The sequence below is a fragment of the Mytilus edulis genome, chromosome 1 (assembly GCF_963676685.1).
Source record: "Mytilus edulis chromosome 1, xbMytEdul2.2, whole genome shotgun sequence".
In the NCBI taxonomy this organism is placed as follows: Eukaryota; Metazoa; Mollusca; class Bivalvia; order Mytilida; family Mytilidae; genus Mytilus; species Mytilus edulis.
Window position 1 is genome coordinate 65,615,926 of NC_092344.1, and position 21,342 is coordinate 65,637,267.

Sequence of the window (21,342 nt, forward strand, 5' to 3'; positions counted from 1 at the left end):
ATTTATTCTTCCTCTACCTGTATTGGCAGTAGTTGGGACAGCTTGACTTGACCCTAGCAAGACTGTCCCATGTTCTGTCTCCACAATCCTTTCTTGAAGGTTGGCCAGTAAATTTGATGAGGCACTGTTATTCTGTTGCTGTTCTCCTTTGTATTCAAACTGTACGTATAAACAAATTTATATTATTCATGATTAAATTGTAAATATTATTATAATAGTTTTTTCAGGAAACATTGTAGGGAGACACCTCTGCATGGGTCCTAAATCAATATAAATTCTATAACTTTGTCTTTTAGTCAATCTTAAGTAACCACTTGGCAATACTGTTTATCCTAAAAGTTGATGAAAGCTCAAGCCTTATTTTTAAAAACTCAGTCTCCTTCCAGCATGCTTCATTTGTTATAAATTAAACAGTTAGTTTTCTGAATCGTTTCATACTTTTCTTATCATGCCTTTAATAGCCGTATGGGTTTTTTTCTCATTTTTGAAGGCTGTATCATTACCTATAATCGATTACACCCATTTTATCTAAAACTTTGGTGGATAGTTGTCTCATTGACAATCATATCACATCTCCTAATTTTTATAAAAATCCCTTTTCATGTGCAGATTAAATTTTCTTTTGTGTGCATTATGGTGAATTAGTAACTTCTCTTTATCATCTTTTTATTTCAACTATTCTGGAATCAAGCCTCCTTCTGTAGATCCTATTCCCTAAGCATGTTAAGAATGGATTTGATACCAAAAGATGTCTTAGTGTGAACTTAATTAAGGAGTTACAATTTATCACATAAATATTTACCTTAGGACTGAAAACAGGAACAGAGGCTGAATTACTGGTAAAATCTTTACGAATGTAAATCTTCTGTGTAGAGGTGGAAACGGCCATTGGAGGCCTAATATCTTTTTCAGGTGGAGGTTTTCTTTCTTGCTGAACAGCTGCAAATAGAGTAAAGGCCAATCAAATTAGTTTTATAATTTCAGCAGTCAAAACATTGTTATAAATTGTAAACAAAGTAAAGTTAAAAAAAGAGAAAAAGTTATATTGAAACATTGTTTTTTCTTTTATATGTTCAATCCTAAAATATTTAATCCAGGTATAATGTATGCTTTTACCAAACGAGTGAATTTTCGATAGCCATAATTGTGTAATAAAAGCCTACAAAAAAATCTACAGACGTGTAAAGACAAAACAATCCTTCTTATATTTTGTAGTTGGTCGCTGTCCATCTTGTTTGTTTTTTTTTTGTTTTACATTGATTATTTTGTTAGTAAATATGGCTGGAGTTTTATCATTTGAATTTCCAAATTTTGTTATGTCATGGTCTAACAAAGCTATTCTTTGGACTTGAGTTGCTTATATCCACATCATTCTGTCTCATTGGCATTCTTACTACATCTTCTTATTTCTATATTGACTACAAACTGATGGACACAAACAGCTGGCAGTTTAAAACATTAGCCTGTGTCAAAAAATTGAACTTCTTAAGCTAGTGCAAACAAATCTAAAACTACTGAATATAATTTTTTCAATATTTCTTTACAATTAAGGTACACAACTTTTATAGAATTAGAAAGTAAAACAACAAAAACTGCTCTAAGCTGTCTGAGTAAAATTCAAAAATGGAAAGTATGTATCCCTTGGCAAAATCAAAAGCTTAAACACATGAAACGAATAGATAACAACTGTCTCATTCTGAAGTTAGTACCAAAGTTTTCTTATGTAGAAAATGGTGGATTAAACCTGGTTTTATAGCTAGCTAAACCTCTCACTTGTATGGTAGTTGCATAAATATACTAACATTCAGCTCTCATTCCCACAGCTAAGCATTTCTGTAGTCGACAGTACTGACATCTGTTTCTGTGTGGCTTGTTAATTGGGCAATCCTTTCCACCACGACAGGCATACCCAAGTTGTTTACGTATACTTCTCTTAAAGAAACCTTTACATCCTTCACAGCTTATCACACCATAATGTCGTCCTGTGTAAAAAATAAATAAAAGTCAATGCACTGTTAATACTGAGAGCTAATCAATAAGACTTGATCACAAAAAGCAGCATAAAATCCATAAAATTATTACATTCAATCATTTTTTCTTATTCAAAACAGTTGTTGTAATTTCTTATTTTCAAGTATTCAGGAGATAAACATATAACATGGTTAGAAAGTCACTATTTTTTGTAATCTTATTCTATCCAAATTTTGTTGTACTGAAATGAAGCATAATCTACAGTTTAGTAAACTTGTATAATTTGGATAACTTAGATTGGATTGTGTCCATTTGTATATATCTGAAAGCATGGTGTGTACTGAACTTTATGTAGGTACTTTAAAAACAGAGCATACAAAAATATAATACCATGACATTATAAAGTCTTATTGACTGTTTATAAATTATATCTTGATTCTTACTTCAAATCATAATGAGGTTTAAATAATACTGCAAGTCATTAAAACAATTACAAAAAAAATGTACCTTTGGATAATAAGTTAGTTTGTTGGATATTAGTTTTCATTGATTTCATGAGTTCAGGTAAATCACAAACTTACATGTTCAACAAAGTATGTATGTCTTAATAAGCTAAGCTTGTTCATATTAGACTTAGTTATGGTTTAATATAGTGTACATAAATAGGTTGTTAGTTATCTGGTTTGAATTTTTTTACATTTGTCATTTCTGGGCCTTTTATACATGTAGCTGACTGTGCAATATATCTTTTACTTATTGTATATATGACCTAAAGTTGTTAATTTATGTGTCATCTGGTCTCTGATTGAGTGTTGTCTCAATGTGTCATTTGGTCTTGTATTGAGTGTTGTCTCAATGTGTCATCTGGTCTTGTATTGAGTGTTGTCTCAATGTGTCATTTGGTCTTGTATTGAGTGTTCTCAATGTGTCATTTAGTCTTGTATTTGAGTGTTGTCTCAATGTGTCATTTGGTCTTGTATTGAGTGTTGTCTCAATGTGTCATTTGGTCTTGTATTGAGTGTTGTCTCAATGTGTCATCTGGTCTTGTATTGAGTGTTGTCTCAATGTGTCATTTGGTCTTGTATTGAGTGTTCTCAATGTGTCATTTAGTCTTGTATTTGAGTGTTGTCTCAATGTGTCATTTGGTCTTGTATTGAGTGTTGTCTCAATGTGTCATTTGGTCTTGTATTGAGTGTTGTCTCAATGTGTCATTTGGTCTTGTATTGAGTGTTGTCTCAATGTGTCATTTGGTCTTGTATTGAGTGTTGTCTCAATGTGTCGTCTGGTCTTGTATTGAGTGTTGTCTCAATGTGTCATTTAGTCTTGTATTTGAGTGTTGTCTCAATGTGTCATTTAGTCTTGTATTTGAGTGTTGTCTCAATGTGTCATTTGGTCTTGTATTGAGTGTTGTCTCAATGTGTCATTTGGTCTTGTATTGAGTGTTCTCAATGTGTCATTTAGTCTTGTATTGAGTGTTCTCAATGTGTCATTTGGTCTTGTATTGAGTCTTGTCTCAATGTGTCATTTGGTCTTGTATTGAGTGTTGTCTCACAGCCAGGCAATCATACCATATCTTGAAAATGCAAAATGTTCCTCGATCCACAAAAATTGCTTCAGTAAAATGAAAATAAACGAATCCACTACACTATGTCTTTGGTTTGATTTCATACCATTTATTCAGATGAACTTACAAGGTGATTGCAATACAACTCCCACTCACAGTCATACTAGATCAGTATATTATATCAAACATACCTGAAGCCTTGTCTCCACATACTACACATGGATCAAACTTAGTCTCTATCTTCAACTGTGTCCTCTGTCTGATCTGAATCTGCTCATCTCTCAGTCTGTCTATTCTTTGGGCATGTTGCAATTCCTGAAAATAAAGATATGTATATTCCCATATATAAATGTATACTAATTATCACTTTAATTACTAAGCTAAACAAAAAACTTTGTTTTCATATTGATACGACTCTCAGCCTGTGATCGAGGAACAGTATCATAATGATACTTGGAAACCCAATTTTACCTGACTTTGCTGAATAACTACTTAAAACCAATGCATTTAAATGATTTTTGTGCATTAAAAAATATTGTGACTAAGTCAAACTTGAATCTTACCATAAGTATACATTACAGCCATTTTCAATGAGTGTGTAGCCAAAGCATGCAAAGGTAATAGTTTGGTTAGCTTGCTTGTTGGCTGAACCGAGATGTCATTATTAAATCATGTATACAACCCTTCTTTCGAAGTAGCCTTGTCCAACAAACAGACAGATGGGTTATCTGCTGGACTAGTCTATTTTTTAAGAAAGGTAGTTTGCCTGACCTAACAATGACTTCATGGTTCAGCTAACAAACAAGCTAACCAAAGATATTACCTTTGGCATCGATCACACTCAATGAAATCGTCTGTAACTGATTAAGAAAGCATGTTTAGTACATTGTACATGTTGTATCGGACACATGTCTTAAAGATAATTAAACACAATATTATTTGTTTTTTTCTTTTCTTAACAAATTATTTCTGTACGTCAGATGCATATAGCCATTTTGAATGGTTCTACAATTGTCATTTATAGGGCTCTTTATAGCTTGCTGTTCGGTGTGAGCAAAAGATCTGAGTTGAAGACCCTACTTCGACCTATAATGGTCTCCTAAATTACTTATTGTGACTTGGATTATTGGATAGAGAGTTGTCTCATTGGCACTCATACCAAATCTTCTATCTTATATCTATGTTTTTACATTACATGCTTTTTGGCACTATGAGTACCTTGAGTTTAGCAGCCCAGTCAACATTTGCTGCTGAGAAGCCACCAGTTGGTACCTGTAGAACTTGTGTAGGTAATCCATCCTTCAATTTAGCTGCCAGGTCAGCAGACGACATGATAATTTGTTGTTGTCCACCATTGGTAACTGTTGTTGGTGAACCAATCTGTAAAGAAATATAAAATTTTAGAATAAAAAAAATAATTTTGGATAAAAAAATCTTCATTATCCTATGATCTTTGTCCATATAATCTGATAATACAAACTTGTCCTTTTTATCTTAAAACTAGACTTGCTAGAGGCTGCAAAGAGCATGAAAACTCAAAAGATAACTTCAAATAGTTAATACTAAGGCTACTATGAAAGAATTTGGAGTTCAATGGAACTTCCATTTTTCTAGCGCAGGAAGTGTTAAAACTCACATTCTTTTATTGATGAAGTCTTTAAAAATGTTGGTTCTTAAAAATATGCATTAACATGATTAAGCTCAAGTAACAGTACACATGGTAAATGGGCTTTGTCACAGATTTTAGTAAACTTTAGCATATGGATGGATGAATTTTTACTGAAAATCTCCAAAATAATGCATTTAGGGATACGAAATAAAACTAGAGGCTCTAAAGAGCCTGTGTCGCTCACCTTGGTCTATGTGAATATTCAACAAAGGACACAGATGGATTCATGACAAAATTGTGTTTTGGTGATGGCGATGTGTTTGTAGATCTTACTTTACTGAACATTCTTGCTGCTTACAATTATCTCTATCTATAATGATTGGCCCAGTAGTTTCAGTGGAAAATGTTAGTAGAATTTACAAAGTTTATGAAAATTGTTAAAAATTGACTATGAAGGACAATAACTCCTTAGGGGGTCAATTGACCATTTCAATCATGTTCACTTATTTGTAAATCTTACTTTGCTGAACATTATTGCTGTTTACAGTTTATCTCTATCTATAATAATATTCAAGATAATAACCAAAAACAGCAAAATTTCCTTAAAATTACCAATTCAGGGGCAGCAACCCAACAACGGGTTGTCCGATTCATCTGAAAATTTCAGGGAAGATAAATCTTGACCTGATAGACAATTTTACCCCGTTAAGATTTGCTCTAAATGCTTTGGTTTTTGAGTTATAAGCCCAAAACTACATTTTACCCCTATGTTCTATTTTTAGCCGTTGGGGCCATCTTGGTTGGATGGCCGGGTCATCAGACATATTTTTTAAAATAAATACCTCAAAGATGATTGTGGCCAAGTTTGGATTAATTTGGCCCAGTAGTTTCAGAGAAGAAGATTTTTGTAAAAGATTACTAATATTTACGAAAAATGGTTAAAAATTGACTATAAAGGGCAATTACTCCTAAAGTGGTCAACTGACCATTTCGGTCACGTTGACTTATTTGTAAATCTTACTTTTCTGAACATTATTGCTGTTTACAAGTTATCTTTATGTATACTAATATTCAAGATAATAAGCAAAAACAGTAAAATTTCCATAAAATTACCAATTCAGGGGCAGCAACCCAACAACGGGTTGTCCGATTCATCTGAAAATTTCAGGGCAGATAGATCTTGACCTGATGAACAATTTAACCCCAGTCAGATTTGCTCTAAATGCTTTGGTTTTTGAGTTATAAGCCAAAAACCACATTTTACCCCTATGTTCTATTTTTAGCCATGGCGGCCATCTTGGTTGGTTGACCGGTTCACCGGACACATTTTTTAAACTAGATACCCCAATGATGATTGTGGCCAAGTTTGGTTAAATTTGGCCCAGTAGTTTCAGAGGAGAAGATTTTTGTAAAAGTTAACGCCGGACGACGGACGCAGGACGCCAAGTGATGGGAAAAGCTCACTTGGCCCTTCGGGCCAGGTGAGCTAAAAAGGGTCACCAACATCGTTTTTACGGTAAATAACAATCAAAATGGTTCAACAAAATGTGAAAATGATCATAATGTTATCACATTGCAGGCCGTAAAACGTTGATTTTTTAGGTTTTTCACTACAATTCTACAAACAAGGCAATAAATGGATTATTCATGTTATTAGACTAATCAAAGAGCTGAATAGCTCTGAGGGGAAAGACGGCCCTTGTTTCTATTTAATTATGTTTTTGGAAAGGGGGGGTATCTTTTGATAGTTTTCATATGAAGAATGAAAAAGAGAACAGCTAGAACATGTAGAAAGGTTGACAATATTGAAATCAATTGTTGTTTATGTAATTTCATTTCCTTAGTTTAGGATTCAATTTGGACCAATGAAAGAGATCTGCATCTTCTAAATCTAAACATTTGATTAAAGTTGATAGCTAATTATAAAACTCAACTGAATTCTGTCATTTCACAACAACTACAATATTTTCTGAAATCTTGATTGTGTACTACTGAACTGCAGGCTCGGGCCATTTTCCATTTTTTGTGACAGTTCTCTTGGATTTTTAGGTTTTTTCTTTAGAAAGTGTGGACTGAAAAATCTATTCAGTTTTAAATTTCCAATGAATTTTATGAAGTTCGGAGTTATAACTCTCATCACAGGGAATCAGGTACTAATAAAAAAAAACAATATGAGAGATGTAAACTGTGTGAAGCTTGTTTCCAAATCTTAATTTTGAAATATTTGTAAATAATAAATATGTTTAAACTACAAAATGCAAATTTTTATTATTATTTTTTTTTACCATTACAATGATTATGTAGGTACACAAAAATTTAGTTTTAATAGAAGACTACTAATCCAATGAAATGTTACATTTGAAGTGTTTAAATACATTAACTTTTATTTTAGTGGATAATTACTCATCAATTGAGGTGCTCCTGAATTGGAGGAAGATTCTCAGAATTTTTACAGAAAAAGTGGTCTGACTAATTAGCGACAAGAAGAATTTTAGCGACAAGAAGCGACAAGAAGAATATTTTTTTCTTGTCGCTAAATAGTCTTCTTGACGCTTCTTGTCGCTTTTTGACGCTTCTTGTCTCTGATTAGTAGGACTCGAAAAAAGTAATAAAATCGTTTCTTTCCCCTGTCTCATGTAACCCCACGATCTTTGTTGATTTTGAAAGTTGTTGACCTACAAATTAAAGTATTGTATGTTGATGTTTAAATCATCTACAGTAAACAATATTATGTTTAGATTTAACAAATACAAATTTGTAATTAGTGCACGATCTCTAAGAATGATTGAAATATTAAAACAGTGAACTGGTGAAGGATATCCCTGCTTCTTCCAAGAATGACGTCACTATAAAATGCAATGTAGGTTGGATATATTTAGAATATCTCGTCATACTAATTTTTCCGGATTGTAAAATAAGCGTTAATAGTGTAAAGGAGAGTTCAAGATACGATAATTTTGTGAGAAACAGAAGGGAAATGTGTAAAAAAAGTGTTTAAAGTCAAACTATTCATTTCTGGGTCTCCTTCTCTTCAATCTAATAAGATTTGTTGGGGGGTTTTCCACACTATAACATGTATAAAATCAAAATGAATGATGTGAGGGAGTGTCACTCTGGTCAATCCCATAGGGGATTGACGGCTTGAAGCCGTCTTTCCCCAAAAATGACGTCGGTGACTATTTAATTATTTTATATTATATATTAGAACAGAAATTTATGTATCAACAATATATAGTTTTTTAAGAAAAATCTAAGATGTGGAATCAGAGGTTTGATGATTTGAAGAAGATTTCTTGCCTGTTGTATGTGTTTTCTATACAAATATTCACCGATATTGAAAGAAATCAATCCGTAATTTTTACTTGTGCTTTTTCTCTCTTAAAACATGAACATTACTTGCTTGGTTAGCACTTGCCATTTGTTGAGCTATACTGATTGGTATAGGAAAGGTTCCTGGCTGTATTGTTATGGTCTGCATGTTCCCTGCTTGAAGAGCAGAATTAGCAACAGTTGTAGCTCCAGATAGCGATCCTAATGATGCAGGATTTATCACATGTATAATATTCTCTCCTAGTCCGCCACCTTCCATTGTAAAGAATCGGGCAGGATTAACTGCCCCTGCACCTGGTGACGTCAAGGAAGAATTTCCTTCGTCCTGGGAGGACATTTACATGCATCCACAGCTGAAACAAACAAAAAAATGTAAACTCTCTCATTTCTCTATCATGTATATGTTGATGAATCTATTAAAACAAGAAATTCAAAAGCCTGAAAACTTTCCATTGATGTGAACAAAGTGTCTACTTTTCACTGACCTCTAAACAGTGCACTAAAATACTTGTCATGTCCAGTAAAATGTGTTTTTAAAGAGTAGGAAAATTAAAGTACAGGAACATGTTCATATTTTCATTTTACAAAAATAAAAGGTTCAAATTAACAAGCTTGCACATTACAGAATGAAAAGAAAAGAAAAATATCTCCTTTTGTGTTGATTTTAGGGATGAGAACACAGAGGGCAATATGACAGCAACCCAAAGACACAAATCATGTTATTAGTACCATTGTTGCATATGGTAATTTTTTAAAAATCTTGATTCTTTACCCCCACTTCATACTACAGAGTATGCTGGACATGAAGGTGTCCTTTGTTCATGTTGTTATGTTTGTGTTGTTGACATGGGTTGCTGTTGCACTGACATGACTGACGGATGTGGTATAAATGCTATCAGACATGTACAACACCTCTAGGTAAATTATTTGGACTACAACACCTCCATTGATTTATGCATCAAGTTTCAAACATTTTTGGGTTTTTATTTAACACCAGCTGATAACCATGATGTTATTGTAAGCTTAAGAATTTTCGTTATACTTCAGATTCAAATTGACCCTTATATTATTTTTTGTTGTTGCAGGAAGGCACCAAAATGAACTGTGACATGACTAGTCATTCTTGTTGACTGTAATTGTTGAGATAATATTTATTGAAGTCTATTTTATTTGAATTCCAACCAACCTCTTTTGACAGTTTACGGAAATATCACAAACAATTTATTTATAATAATAATAATGTATAGTACTTGTAGCATTGTGTTGTTCTCTGAATTCTGAATCTCTTAAAACCATGAAATATTTGCCACTGAACACAATATTTGTTTCTGAACATCAATGACATTCACAATAAACCTCATTGAGAATGATTTAATTATCAATTCAATTAATCTCTTATAAAAGAAAGCCCATTTTCTTCAAGACAGCACAGGAAACAAACATGTAAAACTAATAAGCAACTGATTATGACTGTTGCATGCATTGTAATCAATAATGCCAGACAGTTCTCATTTAAATAATATATGCAAATGACCCAATTTTCCAGCCGGTACAGTGCATATGCAAAAGGACAAAGGTCGATGGCTTGTCGAGTGTCTGGCCTATTTTATTAACTCTTTACTTTTTCATTTCTATTACTATAAGATTAAATTAAATAAAATATGAATTGATTAATAAGTATCTTTAACAGTGATAATTTATAACGGAGAAACTAATGCAATAGCGAAATGAAACCCCTGACCGAGTCAATCGAACGAAACATCGAAAGGTCATGCACTTCCCTCACATGGAACAAACTGAAAGGTTATGTTTACACCGAAAATGACAGTCCGTCTACTGCAGAAACAAAGCTCAACACTACACCAGTTGAAGTTTTAAACGATCCATGTAATTATTAAAATACGTAGACAGGTGTCAATTTCAGAATCCAGCATGTAAAGAAACTTACAAAAAAAATTCGTAGAAAATCTATCAAATGGCGGCTGGCATGGCTTCGCGAACAAAATCTTATTTGTCGGCCACATGTAAGATTTTAAAAACGTTAGGGTTGATGTTTCGGAAAATATATATCACTAGAAATATGGTATACTTACAACTGAAGAATGTAAATTATTTCTTGGCCGGTAAATGTCAACATCAACTTGGAACTCCGTGCCAGACGTATAAAGGTCAAGGGTTGTGACCTACACCTCGCGACGCACCTGAATTCTTCAATTTCATTGGTCCAGCGTGACATCACAAAAGGGCAAGCGCACCTGTTCTTGCGCAGTAAACAGGAAGTGCACTGTTCCACGTTTCCAGTGAAAACATAAACAAGTGATTTTCTTTATGTGAGTAGCATAACAACTCATACAAGATAACAATACCGCGTATATAACACTAAAAAACCTTCTTGCAATACCAATTATTATCAAATAACTAACAGGGATAAAAATCTTCAGACTTAAAAATCTATATGGTATATCTAAATCACCCGAAAGTAGAATCTGAAGACTGTCAGACGAGGAAGGACATTAAATCTTGACAGACAACTGTATTTTTCCTTGCCATTGACATATATTTCAACCATTTGAAGTTCACTTAAATTTATCATATGGAAAAACATGTTGTGCAGTTTAAAGTATCGCTTCAAAATAATTTGAAATATGAACCTGCTGCGCAACTATACACCATATCGCTAACCCCGGCTGTCCCGGCCGCTTGAACTTTTGACGCATATAACAATCACTTTTCCATTGTGGCATCAGATATTTTGTTGTAAGACGTCAAGATTTTACGGGAACCTGTGTGATATCCAGTACAAAAAAAACAAAAAAAAAACACAACCAAACATATTTTCTCAATAATACCCTCAGCAAATGGCATGATTAGCTAACATACCAATGACTATTTCAGGACAAAAACAATTAAAATTAACAATTACAATAATAGGAATTTTCTGCAAGATATATATATATTTATATACTAAAGTCAAACTTTTTAAAAACTGACAAGTCTAAATAAAATTTTACTAGAGTATTCTGCGGCATCAGACTAGTGGTTAACGGTGCAGACAGAATTTTAGCAGTTAAGGTTAATTGTTCGATCACTATCAGGGGCCTTGTGGCCAAGTGGTCGAACAAGTTCCACTATTGTAATCACTTGCCAGTCAACACTGAGGTTGTGAGTTGGAACCTCTCAGGTGCAATTGCATTGAATCCAATCTTAAAGTCATATGAACGAGTGACTGGTGACATATAAAAAACATTTGCATCAATTTTTTGAAATTGCAGTTTCCACAAAGGTCAGTTGTTATCTCTTGGCACTCTGGTTTCCTCCACTCATAAAACCTTATAAAACACCATGAAATAGCCTAAAAGTTGCTCTTAAAAGTAGCATTTAAACACCAACAATCAATCTATATGATAACTTTGGAGTTTTAACAAAATTTATATAAAAAATAAAAAGGAGTAAGCTCATCACCTAATTATGATCATCTTTTGCATTATTTTTTAAGGTTTAGTGGTTCTTACATGGTAATTATCGCTATTGATATTTGCATGATTTGAGTTCAAATCTACAAAAGCAACCAATTTTTAAATTAATAATGCACAAATCATATGGCATACATGTATGAATGATTTATAAATAATTCATCATTGATATAATCATGATGATATGAATGAAACACTTTTTAGGGTTTTAATTTAAAAAATGTCCAAAAGTACATGATCTGGTAGACTGCACAATAGTTTAGATTAGAAAATAGTATCCCTTATATGAAAATAAAAAAGGATTTGATAAAACCGGCTAAAAGATTTTGAAATTTTTTACAGAATATTTGCTTTACCAACACTACAGATTATGTTCTTGAGGGTAAACAAATATAAACATGAATGTAAAATTCTGATTTGATTGATAATTGAGCTTATTCATAATTTGTAGCCCCAAAAAATTACATATGCTCCTTAAAGTTGTAATTGTAATAATTGCTTCACAGATGATTTATTTAAAAAACTATTTAGTATTTTCATTATTACAATGAAGTAAGGATAACTACTTGACCACTCTTAGATTTGTACATGAACATGATGGAAGTTACATTACTGTCATTATTGAACAGTTAATTAAAAAAAAAAATGTTATTTTGCTTCAATTAACTGGAAAAGGTTTAAATTAATTGTATCCAATTGCAGTAGTAGTTTGATCTTCCAAGGGACATAACTCCAGGAAATCTTGAAAATTTTAGTTATTTTCCATTTTTTTGTCAGTTTTCATCACGAAAGTTACTCTTAAAAAAAGAGGTGTATCCTTGTTTATTGTGTACTTTAACTTTTCATCAATTTAAAACCTAAAATAAATTGTTTTTTAAATACAAAATTTAAGTTATGTAAACAGAATGAATTGACAGATCTGTATTTAAGACTAAAAGTGTATCTCTCTGATTATGGTTAGGTATTTATGCTTTTTTAAATACTTTTGTAACACATTTTCTAAATGTTCATGTTGACCTCCATGATATAAATATGACTTTCTGATATATGTATTTCATTAAATCTATAAATGTGTTTACTCCTTATTGGTTGTTAGGATATTAAAGCAATTAGAATTTAATCAGTTTCCTTTGAGTTGACTAGACACTGGGTGTTTTTAAACTTTTCTTTGGCTTTGTGAAATATTCCTACTTTGCACAAATAATTTCAGATATTTGAGGTAAGTTGCATTCCATTTATGGCAATTAAATCATAAATCAAGTGTTTCTGTTATTGATTTAATGGTATAGATATTTTTTATCTTTTGAACTATAATTATACCAGATTTTATAAGTTCAAATTTCCAACAGGTATCAGTTTGAATTAGAAATACTTCCCTTAGGGTAGACATGATACAAGAATAAGTAGATGTATAGGGTACCAGTTATTCATAGTTGGTCCAGTATTGACATTCAGTAAATTAAAGTAAGAATAAGTTAACTATGGTGATATATTTTTCAGTAAATATTACCGGTCTTTTCACTGGGTATTTTTATGCCCCCACAACTAAAAGTTAGGGTGCATATATATATCCCTGTCTGTCCCAGTATGGGTATATAGTTATTTCAGATAACCCCTCCTATAGTTTGAATGCTACATGTAGGAAGTTTTCACTTTCTTTCAATTAAACTCAGGCTTGGTAATTTTTGTCCCCAGTAAAATCACTCTTGGTAGGCTTTTTGAGTTAAAATCTCTCTTAGTAATTTGTTCTTCAGTTAGAATGATACTGGGTAATGTTTTATTTCATTTAAATCACTTGGTAGTTTCTAGTTAAAATTATTCTTGGTAATTTTTTCTAAAGGGACTACATACTCTGGGTATTTTTTTCCAGTTAAAATCAGACATCATACATGTACTCCTGGTAAATTTTTATTCAATTAAAATAACTCTTGGTGTTTTTTTTAAAGCAAAAAAATCACTCTACATGTGTAGGTAGTATTTTTAACAACGATATTATACATGGGATTTATTTTGGAATACGTCTTTGTACATGTACTTTCAATAGATACATGTATGAACGGAGTATGATAAGACAATTATTGTATAAGATAAGACGTGAAAGATTAGGTCATAAATCAGATTGTTATCACTGTAAATCACCAGGGAACAGTCACACCATTCTTTATCAATGTGATTCCCTTTTAGTTTCGATTTTTAACAAAAATATAATTTGGTGTATTGTTATGCAATTACATGTAAAATTTGTACATTATTTAAAAGAAATTAAGAGAACAAAAACAAAAAATAAAGTTCACTTTAACATGTTTAATACATGTAATAGTTGTCTTTATTACCTCATATTTCTTGCAGTTAAATGTGGTTGGGTTAACTCCCCTTAATCAAATCATATTGGACAATGATGTGAAGAGCAGTTTAAGGCAGATGCATACATTTAGTTAACAAGACTAACTTTGAATCATGGAATAGATAAATAAAAATACCTGCAATATTTGACATAAAATAAACTTTAACATCTTCCTTTGTTGGAAAAACGTCAGAGGCTTAAAGGAAAAAGATCTAATGCAAAGATGAATGTGGTCAATTCTCTTAATGAAAATATATCAAATTGATAAATGCAGTAAATTTTGTAATTTCTTTTTTATGTGTGTTTTTTTTTTACTAAAAACTACATGCATAAATTGCATTATAAATGTGTGTACATTTGGCTTAACAGTCAAGTTTAACCATTAAATACCTTCAAACTTTAATTAAATGTTCCTTAGGGTATCTCATTTATAAATTGTATCCAAACTTTTGATCCATTGAAAAACATGGCCACCATGGCTAAAAATTGAACATAGGGGTCAAATGCAGTTTTTGGCTTATATCTCAAAACCTAAAGCTTTTAGAGCAAATCTGACAATTGTTCAATTGGTCAAGATCTATCAGCGCTGAAATTTTCAGACGAATCAAACAACCCATTGTTGGGTTTCTGCCACTAATTGGTAGTTTTAACAAAATTTTGCTATTATCTTGAATATTATTATAGATACATGTAGATATAAGCTGTAACAAATAAAGCAGCATTAATGTACAGCAAAGTAAGATCTACAAAAAATTTAATTAGACCAAAGTTGTCAATTGACCCCTTAAGGAGTTATTATGCCCTTTAAAGACAATTTTACACAATTTGTTCATCAAGTTTGCATGGTTTGCTAATATTTAAAAATCTTCTCCTCTGAAATACAGGTGAGCAATTCAGGCTCTTGAGAGCCTCTTGTTTAATGAGCAGCAACAAAAGACAACCACTGAATTACAGGCTTTTGACTTGCAAAAGGCACATACAGAATGTGGTGGGGTTGAATTCGTTTTTAGTCTTCAACCCTCCCCTAACCTGGAACAGTGGTGAAACTACATCATGATTAATATTTTACCAATCCATCTTGTAGAAATAGAAATTTTAATCATCCTGACCTACATGTTATGCCTGACAAGTGTGTCATAACTCATAAGTTAAAGTCATAAGAAACCTCAAATTAAAAAAAAAATATGCATATGTTTTTTATAACTAAATGGATAGTTTGCATTATACAACTTATGTACATATACTTTTTTCTGAGGAATATTCTTTAATTTTTCCACATTTAGAAGAAGTTTACTTATTTTTGATTGCTTCCTTCCAGGAAGCAATTCGCCAACATATTTTCCGTATGCATAGTGACCTGAGCGTAACCCTCCTCGTAAAATTCCGGTGATTGCAATACGCATGGTTCTGTCATTAAAATAAACAATTATCTGATTGTACATGTTAAACTTCGGCTTCAAAACACGGTATTTAATGAGCAGCCATATTTGTTAAATCATAACAGACTGAGAGAAAAAAAATTGAAGATTATACAATATATTTGCGTAAAAAATGAGAAAATCCTGCACAGAGGACTAAGTTTATGATATATACATGCATTGGTTCAAGAATCGGATGAACATTATTTTTCACCCCTTACTCGTTTCATATGACTTTAATTAAGCGTTTAGTTCAAGCAAGTGGTAGCTAGCTTTTACATATTTTTTTCTTGACATGATATCATTAGTTACTTGTAGAATATATGTAAACCAACTTATTTTTACGAGTTTTACAGGTGGCTAAATAATAGGATTTTAAAGCGTTGTGAATCATCAAAATCAATCCCTTATGAATTGGCTAGAAAGGACCAAATGCAAGAGTTGGTTAAAAAAAAAGTCTTTTAATAGTTATAGTCTTATAGTGTAAAGGACATATACCATGAAAGAATTTAGTCTGAGATTACTCTGTGTCCAAAATTAAAGGCTGTTTTGCCAGACAAGCTAGGGGCCGTTGGATGTCCAGCTTGTCTAGCAAAATAGATGTGGACGTCAGTAATCTCGTACAAAGTATAATTTTATCCAGAACCAGACACGTTATTTACTTGGCCTAACATGCACCACAAGCTGTCCATAAAACACATTTTAATTATAAGAAAGACATTTCACTCTAGTTACAGTGCATATAAACGTACTTTAAATTGCTCACAGTAATTTGCAGAATATTTTATGTTACATGCTTCTAAAAGTTTAAGTTTTAAATCACCAAACTTCAGAAAGATAGTTGAACCACTTCTTGCCTTGAGCTTTTTCTCAGTATTTATGATCATCATAATAGTAGTAATATAATTCTGCATTTGAGTCATAATTCTTACGGAGACATTACTTATTACTTATCGAGATAGCTCCAAGACAAAGGCATAACATTTATCATTGAAAGAGGGTTGAATAAGGGTACTTTGATTTATTTTACCCTCTTTTCACCCCCATTTATTAAAAAAATCACTTTTGTATTTAAAGAAATATGACGTTTCTTTTTTTAAAATTTATACAGCCAAATTTAAAAAATTAAATTACTAATATCTATCTTTAGTTTGTTGCAACCTATATTATAAAAAGTTTGACTTTAACTCCTTAAAATGCACCTTACTAAATAATAGAATTTGCTAATGCAGCAATAACCATGTGTTTGCCTATAAAATCACAATTTGATGTAATTGTACACATTTCTTAGTTAAAGTGATTAAAAATACACATGTACCATATATTTCTTCTAGGATGAAAAGTCATGATGTAGATCTAAAGAATTGTATATACTTGTTCATCTTAACAGTCGACACAGTGATCTGTTTTAGCTGGAATACGTTAAATCTACCCAAGGAACACATTCCTTATTTTTTCAACAATAATCCTGATATTAAAGAAGAATGCAAAAGAGATGAAAAATGTCCATTTCAGGTGAGTCCTTATTTAAAAAAATTTTAATTATAAAAATTGTTTGGCAATGTTAATTGACTTAATTTCTAATTAAATTTGGAATAGATTTACAGGTTGTTTCAGTACATGCAGTATACCTATATCTAGCTAGTATCATGCATTCAAATCCTATTTATTAATGCTTTAATTATTATAGCATGTAGATGCATAATCTTTGCCATGGAAACGGGTTTCAAATTTTAATGAGGTAATATCATGAATATTAAAAAAACATGTATAATCTGTTATATATTTTATTACCTCATATATTTTCATATTGATGCTCGTATTGATGATGAAAATATTGAATAGAAGGGGAAAAAAAACATCAGCAGAGCTAGGTCACAAATTATAGAGTGTAAGACTTTTTCCAGATTACAGATTATCCCTATAAATCTTATCCTAAAATAAGGTCATAATCTAATAATACATGTACATTGATTTTACCTTTAAATTCCGGTTTATGTAGGTGTAAAAGGTTATAACGAGTTCAGATATAAACATTGTCAGGTCAATGAGAGGTTATTTCTATTGATAACAAAACTTGTCATAATATGACTAATTGTTTATTTTATTATCCATGTATGTCGGTTGTTTCTAATTGAGACCTTTTAGACAGAAAAGAAATAATTTGATGAATTTTTATTTTGAATTCCATAAATTGATACTAAAAATATACATGAAAAGTCCGTTAATTACATACAATGTAGTGTTTGGGTCTTTGAATTTGTTCATATAAATTTTTGTAAGTCTTCATATCAAGAGAAAAATCATTCTCCCCATATTACTGTATTTTTGTTCACAAAATTTTCCCTCTCAAAGAAGAATGTTGAAAAGGGCTCAGATAAAAAAAAAATGTTTAAAGATTTTTGATTTATCAAGTGGTTTGATCAAATAGATATAGGAAGATGTGGTATGAGTGCAAATCGGATAACTCTCCATCTAAGTAACAATTTATAAAAGTAAACCATTATAGATCAAGGTACAGCCTTCACCATGGAGCCTTGGGTCACACCAAACAGCAAGTTATAAAGGGTCCCAAAAATTACTAGTGTAAAACCATTCAAACGGGAAAACTGCCCATTTATGTATTTCAATTAAGGAGCTCTTTAAAACATTTTGAAAGCATAATCCCTTCAATCATCATCATGTTCCTGAAATGCGTGAAATGAGTTATGTGAAAAATTATTTTTAAGATTGATTGATTGCTGTTTGGCAAATACCTCATTCATAGTCAAGAGGAAAAGAAATTAACAATTTATACAATGTTATAATTTATACAGTGCTTGGTCCGTTTCTGTGTGTGTGTTGCATTTTGGTGTTGTGTCGTTGTTCTCCTCTTATATTTGATGCGTTTCCCTCGGTTTTGGTTTGTTGCCCCGATTTTGTTTTTTGTCCATGGATTTATGAGTTTTGAACAGCGATATACTACTGTTGCCTTTATTTATACAATTGTATAAAAGACGGAAAATTCATTGCCACTATAAAGTAAGGGTATCTTGGACAGACATTGCCACTATAAAGTAAGGGTATCTTGGACAGACATTGCCACTATAAAGTAAGGGTATTTTGGACAGACGTTGCTACTATAAATTAAGGGTATCTTGGACAGACGTTGCCACTATAAAGTAAGGGTATCTTGGACAGACGTTGCCACTATAAAGTAAGGGTATCTTGGACAGACGTTGCCACTATAAAGTAAGGGTATCTTGGACAGACATTAACGGTATCTTGGACAGACACCTGTAGTCATTCTGCTATGTTAAAGACTCATCAAAGAGTCATACACAAGGCATCTTACTTTAAAACCCAATTCTGGTTGGTATTTGTACACACTGCATAGCTAATTGAATGCCGCTCTTTATTATTAAGGGTAAATTAAGCTGCTTGATGATAGAATCCAAGGAATAAATAACAAAATTTGATTAGCCCCAATCAACCCTTGGAGGTTTATGTTACATGGTTACAGATGATGGTTTATTTTCTACGTAAATTGTTTAATTTTTTGCTTTCTCTTAATTAGAAGACCCTTTATTTCATTTGAAAATGCAAAAGAAGTTGTTAAAAAAAAGGGCTATATTTTGCCCAAAATTTTAAGTAAAAAACTTGTTGAGAGGCATGTAAAGTTGATGCAAGTGAGAAAGTGATTAAGAATGACATTCACTTCCAAAGTCAGCCAAAAATAAAAATTTTAGTGAATGTATTCAAATTCTTCAGGATTTCAACCACCATTTAGGCCTAGGTAAACATGTACATTGTAGCTCATGTTCAATTCAGAAAAGATTTTTTTTAATAAACTGAATGTTACAATTTAAAGACAATTTTTGTCCTTGCATGTGCTTATAATGTACCTAGACTTAAAAAAAACCCAGTAGAAATTGGCCTTTTTTACATGGAATTTGGTTTTAAATAACAATTTCTCATAATTTGATACACATATATGTATATGATGGTAATCAGTAAATTATTAACAACAAAAAGGTCATTGTCGCTGTTATGTGGTTTTTTTTTTTGGTACCATATAAATAGCACTGACTGAGCAATGAGTTAATATCAATAAAGTTTGATATGTCTACTGCTACTAGTTCCTCTCAAGGGTTCATGGTTATTATTGACAGTATTGGCTTAATTACTCATGGCGGTTACAGCTTATTTCCTACTGGAGTACTGCATGTAAAACAAAACTTTGGTTAGCTTGCTTGCTTTGTTTGTATATTGTACAATCATTAGAATAAAACCCAATTAAATTCAAATATGATATATACAGGTTAAACTATGCCTATATAAATTGTTTAAAGATGTCAATCTTATTTACAAAGCTTGAATAAACAGTTATACAAACAAAGCAAGCAAGCCAACCAAAGTTTTGTTCTACATGCATTAGGAAATTAGCTGTAAGACAATTTGTTATTTTACTTGGAGACATGTACATAAATCATGTAAATAAAATGCATACAGTAAAAAAATCTATGTGAAAAATCTATTACAAAATAATAGATTTTACAAAAATATTCAAATATTAATTCTATATGTGGGAAAAGTATTAGTATTACTATCAGACATTCAAATACAAAAATATCTCAATGTTAGTGTAAATTAGAGTACTTGGAGTATTGCTTTTGCTATGTCTTTGTCTCTCCGTCTGTCTGTCATTTCCATTACAAATAATCAGTTTGTAATTATTAATGTTTTATTAAAAATTTTGTATGTATTCAATAAACATGATAAATTGAGTTTTTTTTTGTGTGCATTTTAAAAAAACAAAGATTTAATTTCAGATCTGTCAAGCAGTCACTTAGTCCTGTTTGAAATACTGTTTACAACTTATAATTTATTATACATGTACCAACTGAGGATTTTTTGCTGAGCTTCTGTTTGAGGAATGATAAGATATTTTGTATTATTGAGTTCTGTACATATCACAGACATACACCTAGCACTGGTTTAACTACACCACATTTTTGTGCCAGTACCAAATCAGCCTCTTTTTTTATTTTTGGGATATATATACTTTTCACAGTTTGCTTTCTTGTTTATTTGTTAATTTTTTTTTTACAATGTAAATAACAAATTAATTTGTGATCTGGTATGTTTTAGGACAGTTTATCGATTCAGAAGTGCTGGGGATATGAGGAGAAATGTCCCTTAAATCAGAGAATGATTGCACCGTCTTGTCCAGGTGGAAGTCGAGGATGGTAGGTAGAAACTTCAGTGACATCAGATTACTAATATGTTTCTTAGTTTGAAGAAAAGTAATGTAATGAACATTTTAATCAATCACATTTGAATTAAGGTGTAATTGTAACGTAATCAATTACATCATGTACATTAAATTAGCAAAGTAATTGTGATTTAATTTTATTTTTAAGTAGATAAAATCCCAGGGTTTGAGCTACAATTGCTTTTTTCATGGATATTTGAAATGTGATTTTGTGGAAGTCTGTATACAAACCTGAAGAAATATTTTTAAACATTTAGGTTTGTGGTTGACCTTCACCCACAAAAGTCCTTTAAAATTATTCTCACAAATGAACCTTTAGTTATAATGGGTATACTGTGATTAATATTTTTAATAGAAGGTTAAGAGGCATTACTGGTAT

The 21,342-nt window shown here is 31.6% G+C and overlaps 2 protein-coding genes across 4 annotated transcripts in view; one reads left to right on the plus strand and one right to left on the minus strand.

Moving 5' to 3' along the window:
* LOC139487168 (orphan steroid hormone receptor 2-like) overlaps positions 1-10,683 on the minus strand; it is a gene marked incomplete in the record, with an annotated part of 21,986 nt that extends 11,303 nt beyond the window's left edge. Inside the window, 7 exon segments of the mRNA XM_071272146.1 lie at positions 18-159; positions 803-939; positions 1,803-1,982; positions 3,727-3,850; positions 4,754-4,915; positions 8,545-8,827; positions 10,568-10,683. Of these exon segments, the coding sequence (XP_071128247.1) occupies positions 18-159; positions 803-939; positions 1,803-1,982; positions 3,727-3,850; positions 4,754-4,915; positions 8,545-8,811 (1,012 nt within the window).
* The window catches only part of LOC139487180 (EGF domain-specific O-linked N-acetylglucosamine transferase-like), a 40,218-nt gene continuing 29,121 nt past the window's right edge, over positions 10,246-21,342 (plus strand). For 2 of the 3 annotated variants that reach the window (XR_011655811.1, XM_071272150.1), the window contains exons 1-3: positions 10,658-10,804; positions 17,044-17,224; positions 20,840-20,937. Coding sequence is in view for 2 of the 3 variants with exons in the window: in XM_071272150.1 (XP_071128251.1) it covers positions 10,803-10,804; positions 17,044-17,224; positions 20,840-20,937 (281 nt within the window). In the remaining variant the exon portion in view is untranslated. Of the gene's footprint in view, positions 10,362-10,657; positions 10,805-17,043; positions 17,225-20,839; positions 20,938-21,342 lie in introns of those variants that run through there. The other variant, XM_071272149.1, reaches the window with a different exon arrangement.